At 31.6% G+C, this 12,751-nt stretch overlaps 1 protein-coding gene across 1 annotated transcript; it reads left to right on the top strand.

Annotated features, from left to right (window-relative positions):
• Positions 1 to 2,201: 2,201 nt before the first annotated feature.
• Positions 2,202 to 3,155, top strand: LOC147808632 (uncharacterized). The gene has a single exon (XM_087162651.1). It carries the CDS (start codon positions 2,202 to 2,204, stop codon positions 3,153 to 3,155), a length of 954 nt encoding a protein of 317 aa, XP_087018777.1.
• The last annotated feature ends 9,596 nt before the right edge of the window (positions 3,156 to 12,751 follow it).

Genomic DNA, 12,751 nt, shown 5'->3' with positions numbered 1-12,751 from the left:
ATTTCTGAGAATAATGATTGTGTAGATAAATAAATTTTCAGTAAAGTTGTTGGATAAAAGATATGGCCGTATTAATAAAATTCAAATAAGTACCTAGTATGTAGCAGTCTTGTTTAACACCTTCTGTTTAACATTCTTGGAAGTGGTAAAAGTTCTGATTTAGTGTATGAGCTTACAATCGACTTAGAAATTAACTTGCCCACACGTAAGGCAAACATTTTGAAATTTTTTCTTTCTAATTTGCATTTTATAGCAGGTAAAACTAATATAATTTAGAAAAGTGCCTTGACGTTAAAAATTACATATTCTAAAAATTTATTTAGTTCCTGGACAGAAGACCTTTTGGATGAAATTTAGGGAGAAATTTGAACTTGGATGACATTTCAAGCTGAAAAATGTGTTTTAAAAGAAGAAAACGACAGAACATAAATGGTGGAATGTCGTAACATGGTAACTGTTAGTAGGCAAAAAGCCACAAAAGGTGTTTTTTCCTCCCATTTAATGAACATGCTTTTATTTCGAAATATTTTGTTACTTGACCTTCTTGGTATGATTGGCGGGGGGGGGCGCAATCCGTTGTTGGCCGTACAAGTTGTTGGTAGTCAAAAAACTCTTAAATGATTTTTTTACTTTCTGCATATTCTATAATCTCTAACATCTAAAGAGAATCGTAATTTTTGCTTTTCTTCAACGAATTATTAAGAAAATGTATTGTTACGCTATTTAAATCTCATTACATATCAATTTTGATAGATATCGACCAAACAGTTATTGAGTAATAATATATCAAAGATATAGTGCATTTGAATTTTCCATCGTCAGAAAATATTGACTAAAAACTTTTTATTTTGCAATTTAAAATAAAATTATAAAAAAATTTGAAAATGCATCACCTTACAATTAAAGATATCGCTAATAAAGAAATTTAAGCAATGATTTAACCTTATTATATCCTAGGTTGTAAATACATTTCTCAAAATGCTACATTATTTCAAAGGAGACATTTTTCTTGAAAGAGTGTGGTACCATATAAATTATTAGAAGATATAAGAACCACATAATTATAAAATCAAATTTCATGTCCCTATTAAAAATGGTAAAAATAAAATAAGTTGTAAGGAAAAGACATAATTTCATGAATTGCATTATCTTGATTGCATCCTCTGTTAATAACTCCTACATTAAACAGAATTTTTTTCAAATATTTTTTTAAATTTTTAATTTATTTTATATTTTTTTAAATTTTTTTATTTTATTTCCAATGTATACCTGTGTTAACAATTCAGGCTATTCACAGGGCAGATTTGTTGGCCACTGTTTCGGGGGCACCATATTAGGTAGGCCATCGGTACTCCCACAGTAAGGACAAATGGTATAGAGAATGAAAGAATATCCATGCTTTGCCTAGGATTCAACCGGGCAAGGCATGGAACCTTTCCGATGCAAGGCCAGTTCGCTGTCCCCCACACAGTCCAGTCGGCTTTAAAAAAGTATTCAATGAAACAAATTTCAATTTCTACGCATAGATTTTTTTTTTAATGAAATTAAGCCCCGACTAACTAAAGAAGAGTTACAATCTTTTCTGCACTGTTATATGCACCAGGAAAGTTTTTTTCGAGCGGGGGGGGGGGGAGAATGAATAACTTATGAACGGAGACATGGTAGGAGTTAAAGACCCACAAATAAAGGAAGATGGAGGGCAGTGACAGAGTCCCTATGCTCCTATTGAGGTAAAAAGTATTTATGTATGAACTATTCATTTTATGAACTATTCAAGCGGTCTTAAAATAAAATACGTATATGAAGGGGAAAAAATATTCTACTTGATATTATTATTTTATTTCAACTTAGCGAAGGGCAGTTACCTGTTTGTCTACGATAGGTACTCTGTCCGCCATTCGTCTGGAGGGGTGGCGGTGGCTATGGTAACGAGGTATGATTATTTCAAGTAGGGGTGCGGGGTCCCTCTTTAAGACTGGTTTCGGTGGGAGAAAAGGAGACTTCTTTCTTCGATCTATTGTACTATTAGCCCTAGAGTTAAGAGAAATGAGCATTCGCACCTGAAACATCGTTTAGAGCGTTTGATTCCCTTTTTTTAATCTTTTCTCTTTTTCAAAAGCTTCTGTTTTAGAAAAAAAATTTATTTGTGTTGTAAATTTTTATTTTATTTTTCCTCTTTTGACTTTTTTGAATTTTGAGAAATGCCTTTTAAATTTAAAAAAGGTGAAGTTCTGAAATCACAAGCACGTAAAGTTGTGCACAATGTGTTTGAGTTTTTTGCTAATGAAGCTAAGGAAAAAGCCCTTAAATTACCTCTCCATCAACCATCTGATAGAGCATGTCTGGCTACTGGAGTGTCAGACTTCACACTCAGAAAAATAAAAAGAGAAGTTTCTTGTTTAGGAGAAGAAGGTGTGTTGCGCACTCCCGGAAAAAACAGGAAAAAGAAATCTGGTGGACTTGCTCATCTAGATGATTTTGACGAATGTGTTATTCGTCAAACCAGCCAAGAGTTTTATATAAGGGAAAAAAAAGTGCCATCGCTTCGAAAATTAATTCCTGTTCTTCGCGAACGAATTAATTTTGAATTTGAGAAAGATTCATTGAAGAAAGTTTTACATTCCTTAAACTTTCGATGGGAGCGGTGCACTCCCCAAAGAAAACTGCTTATCGAAAGGCCAAACATTGTTTTTTGGCGCAACAAATTTCTGAGAGAAATTCGTGAGCATCGGAGGATGCAGCGTCAACTAGTTTATTTGGATGAAACATGGGTTGACAGTAATTTAACATTCCAGAAATGCTGGCAAGACAAAAATAACAACATTGGTGTTATATCGAACGTCAGTTCGAAAAATAGACTTATCGTTGTTCACGCAGGATCGTCAAGTGGATTTATACCGGGAGCTTTGTTGGCCTATAAGGCATCTAGTCAGTCTGGTGACTACCACGGCCAAATGAATTTCGAAAATTTTCGAAAGTGGTTGATGGAGAAATTACTGCCAAACCTACAACCTAATAGTGTGGTAGTAATGGACTATGCTCCATATCACACTAAAATTGAGAACCCCACGACAATATTGATATCGTACCGATTTCAATTTTTGTTAAATTTGTATGTAAGGGGAACTAACTCCTACCCCCGGTTTACGGACTGAAAATAGGGCACTGGCAGGGCCTATAAATTTATCATACATAGTAAATTGGTTATAAGAAAAAAATAAATTTGCCAATAAAAACTGTTTTTAATAAATAGTGAAAAAAAACTGTACAGGTTACAATAAAATATGAATAAGAAAACGTAATTTAAGCAAAAAAAACTTCAGATAATTTCAGACGGTTTGATGGGTGCTGATAAAAATCATCGTTGATAGTTTTAGATTTCATCCTAGTTGCGGTCACTTGCTTTCAGTTTCAAAAAAAAATAAAAAAAAATAAATAAATAAAATATTTAAAAATTAATAATCAAAACAAAGATATTTAATATTTCTCCGGCACAGATAACGTGAACTATTTTTATTTTCAGCAAAAGTTTTATCTCCTTTTAAAATCAGAGTTATTAAGTTTAAGCTCTTCACTTTTTCCAGAAAATTCAAGTAATAAAAGAAATTAACTACTTTAAAAAATGTGCAAGTTTAGAAATTAAACCATCTAACAATCAATGAACATTCATAATAAATATCGTAAAATTAAAAAGTAATATTAAAAAAACCTGTACTACCCTTAATGTCAGAATTTGTTCACTTTTTTTCCCTTTGTATTTAAAAAATAACAACTGATAGAATCGAGAGAATTATTTTAAGAAAGAAATATTCATGCATCATCATCATCATCGAAATATAACTGGGCGCCTGGGGCCGTTAGCGGCCTTTTTCCCATTCATCTTGTATTTAATCTTTAAGGTGGTTCTTTCTGGTAACTGGAATAAGAGGAAATCAAATATTTTGTATTTTAGTTAAAATTATGTCACTACAAAAATGAGCTGCAATCGGCCTGAGGTTTATGTCTTCTCTTAAGTTAGAAATATTCATGCGAATCTTAAAAAAGTTCTTGAATCAGATTAAATAAGTTTCCTACTGGTGGCTGAGTCAGCCAATCTGGTATACTCCCCATACAAGCTATCATCGAAGGCGAAAGAAAAGGAGACCTCTTCATCGAAGCCACCCTCCCTAAAATGCTCTCTTCTTGTTTCCATAGCACCAGACTGCCGCAGACTTTGTGGCGGACAGAGTACCTATCGTAGACAAACGTACGCATGAATTTAAAACAGTCTGCTAGACATGGTTGGAGTTAAAGAGCCACAAATAAAGGAAGATGGAGAGCAGTGACTGGAGTCCCTATGCTCCTATTGAGGTATTATGTAAGCATTTTATATTACACCTGGCGTCATATCTTTAAAAGTGAATCGTCCAATCAACAATCAATAGTTAGCTTTCATTAGACAGTAACGCCTACTTTCTCTTCTAGTCCTTACTCCGGAGAACGAAGAGTTTACATATGGTTATTACCGCCGTAAGTTAGATGGCGAGCAACGCAAATAAAATTTAATTTTATAAATTATAACGAAGTCTACAAGGTTAAAGTACTTAAAATTTTTTAAGAATCCATAGCATTTTGAGAAATATCCCCTTTTTAGGCATTTCCAAAGAAAAAGATACTAAGAAGATACTTGTAACTTGGCAATTATAGTGAGTTCTACGTTATCACTAAAATATGTTTTCCTTGTTGTCATTTATGAAATCTAATGGACATAAGTCTCTTAAAAATGGGACAGTTATGGATTTTCATTGAAAAATTAAAATTGTAATTATATTATTACGCTATTACCATATCTACCAGTAATCAACTATATTAAATTTTATATGTATTTAAAGATAGATTACTTATCGCTCAGAATGAAATCTCAAAATCAAAAAGTTAAAAAATTCTGCGCAATAGATGCGTGGATGGTAAGGTTAAGGCAAGGATAGACCCGCGGATAGAGTTTTAACTTGCGATCCGTGACGAATATAAACAATATTCACATACCTACCAACTTTTAATCCCTTCCATTATTATTTTTCCCAGTGGTATTAAAATGGAATTAATTTTAATCAAGCAAATACGTTGCATTTGAAAAAGCTTAAGTTGATAGTCATGATAGTACCGCATATTAATATATGTACTTAATTTTTAAAAGAATAGTGGTGATCAAAATCATTTAAAAATTAAGTTTATAAAAGAAAAAATAGTATATATTTACTACCACTTTAAATATGAAAATAAAATCTTCCGGAAGAGTTGGCAGGTATGTATTCATTATGCATCCATTTTCTTTTCTACTTTGCTTAAAACAATTTTTGTTCTTTCTTTCTTTAAAAAAAGTACTGTTGATCTTTTTACTTTCTCCATAAAACATGAATTGATGGAAATAGCTAGCAAAGATTGCTTCAATTGGTAAAATGTTAAAAGCAGAAGTTCTCTTTAGAATAGCCGAAAATTGGCGCTAACAAGCGTTTGTCTTTATGGAGGAGCAGGCATACTGAATCTAATGTAGGTGAATTGTACTTCACATGCGGCAGACTGCCCATTTTAAGCTCCAGCGAACAGATTTTTCTGCCAGGCCGAGTTCTTACATAATTTATTGCATATGGAAAGATTGCACGCATAAAATAGCTAATGCTTATATGAGTTATTTCTAAAATGTTTTAACCCCAAAATGGCTACTAAAAACGCAAAGTTGATTCAGAGTTCGATGCGTTCAATGATGAATGAACTTGGAAATATTTTTTTACAGTTGTAAAAGATAAACCAGCATGTCTTATCTGCAATGAAGCTGTAGCAATTTTTAAAGAATACAACATTAACCGACATTTTAAAGTCAAGCACAAGAATGTAAACTACGAAGCAATGTCTGAATGTGAAAGAAGACAAAATGCAAAAAGAATTATGAGACCGACAAAATTTTTTCAAGAAGATAAGCAGTCCAAGAAGCAGCTACGAATGAAAGTTACATTGTAGCATGCAATATTGCTAAAAATAATACATCTTTCTGTGATGACGAGTTTGTTAAACAATGTATACTCCAAATTTGTGATGTTTTATGTCCAGATATGAAAAATAATTTTGAAGCTGTAAGCGTATCGTGTAAAAACGGTGACTTTTAGAATCGAAGCCATCGATTAAAGTTTGACATCACAATTAGAATCAAAGATTGCACAACTTATATTTTGCTCAATAGCTATGGATAAAAGCACTTATTTAAATCATACTGCTCAATCAGTGTTATTTATAAAAGCTGCTGATGAGAACTTACCGAGGAACTGGGCATGCGTTTTTAAAGGGGAACTACAATGGAATGTGATATTTTTCGTGAGTTTCGGGAAAGAGTTTTAAATTTGAAAGTGTTTGCATTTTTCACAGATCTTTTTTGTCATATGAACAACTTCAGATGCGAGGGAAAAGTCAATTGATCTATGAATTCTGGACCCATCTCAAAGCTTTTAAACTGAAGCTTAATTTGTTTGCCAGGCAGCTAACTAAAAACGACTTGTCTCACTTCTCGAGTTTAAAATCAATAACCTAAGTAAATAAGCAAAAGCATAAGAATTATGAATATGACTTGAAAAAACACCATTTTGAATTTCAATTTAACGATTTCAGTGCCATAAACAGAATTAGATGTTTTCACTGCCTTTCAACGTAAATTGTGAAACAGTGAGGTCGGATTTGCAGCTTTGAATTAATTGAGTTGCAATCTTATAATCATCTGAAGCAGTTGTTTCTAAATATGCCGAGGTTCGAGTTTTACAAATCATTACCAAAAGCTAGTTTATATATATATGTGAACAAGTGTTTTCAACTATGAACCTTAGGAAAAATAATTTCAGATGTAGACAAGCTGTAGTTCAGATGTAGTTTCAAGTAATCAGACAAGCATTTAGCCTTAAAATAAATACACCTCGCTTCGAATCTCAATATAAGGAACTTTTAAAAATGAAATTGCAATTTTATTTATCTTATAAAATAATTAAATTAAAACTCGTATATTGTTTCTTTATTTTAGAAATTTTTACTTAGTCCAACAAACTTTTCTTTTTCGATATTTGGCCCTCGACCAAAAACGTTCGCCCTTCCCTGGGTTAAGGGATGATACTCAGAGCTGTTGAAATTTAATGCATTTTGGTAAACCATTTTTAATGAATATATGTGAAAATCTTGTGATTTTGTGATACTTTCGCTATTTAGTTATAAAATTAGAATGATAACAGCGATGATTGCCACGAAGCTCTTCAATGAATAAAAAAAAAATTATGGTAATGGTAGTTATTATTTTTTAGACTCTGATAATTTCATTTAAGTTGTGAAACCAGCCTGACGTGCGCAATAAAATTTTGCTTTTCTGAAAAGTATTAAACTACCATTATAAATGATAGTCACTTGTCTCCGAGAACTCTACTATCAAAAACGGAATAAAACCAATATTAGATATAAAAGTGTTTGTATTTTAGCCGTACAAGTATATATATATATATCATACCTGCCAACTTTCACTCTTTCCGAGAATGGATTTTCAGAGTGGTTGTAACACAATAAACGAAAAACAATCTGACACAAAAATATATTTATATTTTGATCCCGTTGAACTTCGCTTGCGCTATGGATTATTATGCTTTGATATATTTATTGTAATTATTTATATGTAGTGGTGGTCAAACTCATTTATAATTATCATTACAATTCAAAAAGGTAATTGGAATAACCTGAGTATTGCTACCACTTTGAATATGAAAATAAAATCTTCCGGATAATCCGGAAGAGTTGGCAGGTATGATATATATATATCGACAGGACGATTCCATAATACAAACGGACTTAGAAAATTTAGAAAGAAAGGGGAAAATGAACTCGAATATATATATATGAAATGAATATATATATATATATATATATATATATATATATATATATATATATATATATATATATATATATATATATATATATGTATATATATATATATATATATATATATATATATATATATATATATATATATATATATATATATATATATATATATATATATGTATATATATATATATATATATATATATATATATATATATATATATATATATATATATATATATATATATATATATATATATATATATATATATATATATATATATATATATATATATATATATTCATTTCATATATATATATACCAATCTTGTGATTGACGGCAGTATTTCAACAATGTAGAACAGAGGAATTTACTGAAGATTCCACGCACTGCGGAAACTAATTATTGGTGCACCGGAGTACCTGGCCAAAAAGGCCACCTCCGTAAATTATATGATTACAAACTGAATCAAAGGCTATTGATAATAAAATTATTTGGGTTAGTAAACTTAATGTTAGTAGTTAAATAATATTGTGGAAAAGAAAATAGAACAGGGATAACACAGACAGATAATAACATTAAAAAAAAATTACTTTATTATAAATTATTATTTATTTATAATTATTGACAAATAAGGAGTTAGTGATTAGCATTGATAGTAGTTGTATTAGTAAATTGAATCAGAATGAGCAGCAGTAAATTCCGCGAAGGATTGGGCCAACCCTGGAAGGTGGAAAAGGGGTAATGATGATAGAGGAGATGAGGAGCCAGTCAGGGGGATAGAAAAATCAGCAATACGACTCAAACGATGTCTTGGAGATTATTATAGTAATAGAGAATTGCCTTAGACCGTCTCCTGCACTTAGGGTCATCTGGGTCGTAGTTAGAGGAAGACCATGTAAGGTGGTTGGAGTGTCCACTGCTCTTAAGAAAATACTTAAGAGAACTATTTTTGTATAAGTCAAGAAGGCTAGGCGTGCAGGTGTCATGACGGATATTTTTATTCCTGAAATACCAGGGTGAATTTGTGATATTGCGGAGGGTTTTGTTATAAGCACTCTGTAAGAGTTTAAGATTTGTCTTTGCAGCCCCCCCCCCCGAAGGCGGGTTCTGTATATGTTAATAGGGGGGTGAGAAGCATTTTAAAAATTAGAATCCTGTTATTAGTGCTGAGGGGAGAGTTCTTTTTTAGAATAGGATAAAGTGCACATTTTGCTGCTATGAATTTACTCTTAATGTTTTTAAAATGATATTTGTCACTTTGTCAATGATGGTGAGGAGGAGGAGTTGGTAAATAATATTCCTGTTGATATCGTTGATATATTTGCTTTTCTGATTCCACACATTAATGAAAGTTAAATTTTTAAACTAATATTTATTACTACTTTTATATAGTGGTAGATCTGCAAGTATACTTTTATATAGTGGTAGTGGAAGGGCATTTTTTACTCATTTTTGACTACAGTTGAACAATAGTTTCACATTTCGTTGTGGTGTGCGTTGGTTCATAGATCAGATTAACAATTTACGATATATGTATCCCGTATTTTCAATATAATATCTATATATTTCTTTTTTATTGAACAATGTTTTCTCACCAAACAAAAGAAGAAAAGAAATTTTTTTTCCCTAAACCCTGTTTTAACAATTGTATAATTTTCAAAACAGCCACATAAATATAAAAATTTAATAATATATAAATTAAGTGAAAAAACAGGGTTGCAAATTAAATTTCTACGTATGTCCCCTTCTAGGCTTAACCCTTTGGGGACGGGTGATTCAGAAAAGCATTCGTACAAAATCAGAATCAAGTTGTAATTAAATAAAAAACGGTAACTTAAATGTAGTCGTTGCTAATTTGACAGACTTACTTTGCTTTTAATTTAATTATTGTTAGTTTAAACATATATATAATCAATGTTAATTCAAAGTATAACTAAATAGTTTTATTTTGAACAAAGGATTGGTGAATTAAATAAATCAAACAATTATTACTCCGCCCACAAATAAACTGCTAAAGAAATACTTTGATTACCAGTTTTATCTTTCTACCCTGATTGATACGGTTTTATGCTGTCACGTATTTGTGACAGTCGGCCCGAAAGGGTTAATACAGGATGGATGGGAAAAGGGCCATTTAGGCCTCAGATGCCTAGATCTTATGGAACGAACGAAAACGGAAAGGGTTGTAAATTTTCAATCAAGCGTTTCCCCACGTAGACCATCAACCTGCACCCAGTTCTTTAGCCACACATAGTTTAACCCTTTCGGGCCGACTGTCACAAATACGTGACAGCATAAAACCGTATCAATCAGGTTAAAAATATAAAACTGGTAATCAAAGTATTTCTTTAGCAGTTTATTTGTGGGCGGAGTAATAATTGTTTGATTTATTTAATTCACCAATCCTTTGTTCAAAATAAAACTATTTAGTTATACTTTGAATTAACATTGATTATATATATGTTTAAACTAACAATAATTAAATTAAAAGCAAAGTAAGTCTGTCAAATTAGCAACGACTACATTTAAGTTACCGTTTTTTATTTAATTATGACTTGATTCTGATTTTGTACAAATGCTTTTCTGAATCACCCGTCCCCAAAGGGTTAAAGCAAGTTGCTGTTTTATTTTCATTATTTTTATTTATTTACGCAAGGTGCTTGATTCCCCTTCATAGGCCAGAATGCCAACTTTCTCCGGACAGCAAAGACATATTTTAAAGTGGTAGTTTATCAATCGTGATTCTTGATTTAATAAATTCAATTTAGTAGATTTTTATCCACCACTATTTCTAAGAAATTCGTAGGCTTATAAAATTCCCCACTTAATGGTACTTAAGTCGTGCTACACTTTTACTTAATAATACTTACGTTATGCCACACCTCTTAAAAAGCAAGCAAAAATAGTCAAATATTAGCAAAATTTACTTTGTAGTTATTTACCGTTTTTTAAATTATTTTGGCGTGTCTGGAGCAGTTGACATCTCTGCATAGCTACCACACTGCCTGCTGACTACAAAGAACTCACGCAATCTAAATAATTCACGACATAACCAAAGAAAAAGGAGAGTTTCAAATTTTGTTCACTTTATGTAAAAAATCAATTATTTTCCACACAATTACATATAAGAGAATTAAAAGTTTATATGCAACGCTTTTTTATTCCAGATCTTTCGAGGTGAGGTTTTTAAAATGTTGGAAGAATTATAAAAAATTCTGAAAGCTTTGATTTTTAAATGCCAATCACTCTGTAAAATATTTTATAAGAAAGCAGAGTAGTTGGCAAGCCTGAATTAAAAACACGTCTTCAGTGCTCATGTATAAACGGATGCCACAGGCGAATAAAAATGAAAAATAAAAGCGGTGACTGGTAAGTGGCAAAAAAAAAATATATTAAAAGCCATTAAAATTGGACTAATTTTAGCATGTTTCTTTCAGTTTATTGCTGTGAAAGGAAAAGTTTAAAGTGTCATAGTCATAAAGTTCGAACTCTGGATCTTGAAGTATTGGATAGTGATGTGCGAAAAACGAACGAATCGATATTTCAATCAACTCTTTTTTGTGAATCGATTCATCAAGTTCGTTTTTGAAAAAGAATCGATTCTTTTTTTTTGACAATATTTTGTACTCTACACTTTATAAGCTTATTCAGAGTTAGTACTTATACTTACTAAACATCCGCATATGCATTTGATACAGCATTTCGTTTATACAATTGGAGCTTGATAAAATCCTATCTCAGTCGAATAGACACAGGTCTATTCTCACTCGAGTATCATGTGAATGACAATCTGATTGGTTGAAAATATTTACATGCGAACAACTAGCCAATAAGGTACTCGTATGTGTGAAAGTTTTCGCAAGCGGAAAAATCGCATCCAATGAGAATGACCCCGATGTCAACGTTAGCGCACAACCGGTTTCCGGAGGTGATTAATAAAATGGACTCACTTGAAGGATGAAGGGAATTGAAAATGCTATTAATGCAATACGTACTGTATGCATCACTCTCTCTCTTTTTCTTTTCATCTACGAAATTAATAAATTCTATTGATAAACAACAATTTAAAAATGGCAACAACAACTGAAAAGCTGTCTTCTCCTGTTTCGGTTCTTCCTTTCAAATAAAAAAGATATTAATGCTGTAAAGCTCAGATATTACTTTTCAGTCCTTTAATATTAAAGAGCGAATTTTTTCATTCATATGTTTAATTGGGTATAATATAGCTACGTCACAGGTTGTGTTGTTCCTACTAAATTTAACCCATGAACGGCATTTTCTGCGAGCCTAACTTCAAGCCACAAATAAACAAACGAAGTGTTCGATCGTTTAAATAGCTGCTCGCCAGATTTTGTTGCATTATAAAGAAAAGTTATTGAAACTAAATACAACTAAATAAACAACAACAACTAAAACAAATAACAACAACTACTAATAACAATAACTAAATAAACAACAACTAAATTCCATTCGTTTAGCATTGCGTCATATGTTGTTCCTACTAAATCGAAGTAGTAGTGTTTTTTTCATATTATACCCAATTTTCGAAAATATTCCATATTATACCCAATTTCAGTAAATATGAAGTAAAAGCAGAGTTTTATGTTATCGTTTATTCTATGCCAAGGAGCGAGAGCCATAGAAAATGAAACCGTTGCGCTGATTGGGTAATGAACTTACGTATGAATGCAAATCTCTGATTGGTTGAAAATGAGTTGAATGAGACAAAAAGAGTCGAGAATCGAATGAACGATCCTCTGATTGGTTAAAAATGAGCCGAATGCGAGAAAAAGAATCAAGAGTCGAATAAACGACTCAATGAACTGTTTGCCTATCTCTTAGCATTAAAAGAATCATAAA

The sequence above is a fragment of the Parasteatoda tepidariorum genome, chromosome 5 (assembly GCF_982258835.1).
Source record: "Parasteatoda tepidariorum strain Cologne lab strain chromosome 5, Ptep-v5.0, whole genome shotgun sequence".
NCBI lineage: Eukaryota > Metazoa > Arthropoda > Arachnida > Araneae > Theridiidae > Parasteatoda > Parasteatoda tepidariorum.
The sequence above is the reverse complement of the archived record's forward strand: the minus strand, read 5'-3'. Positions and strand labels throughout refer to the sequence as shown.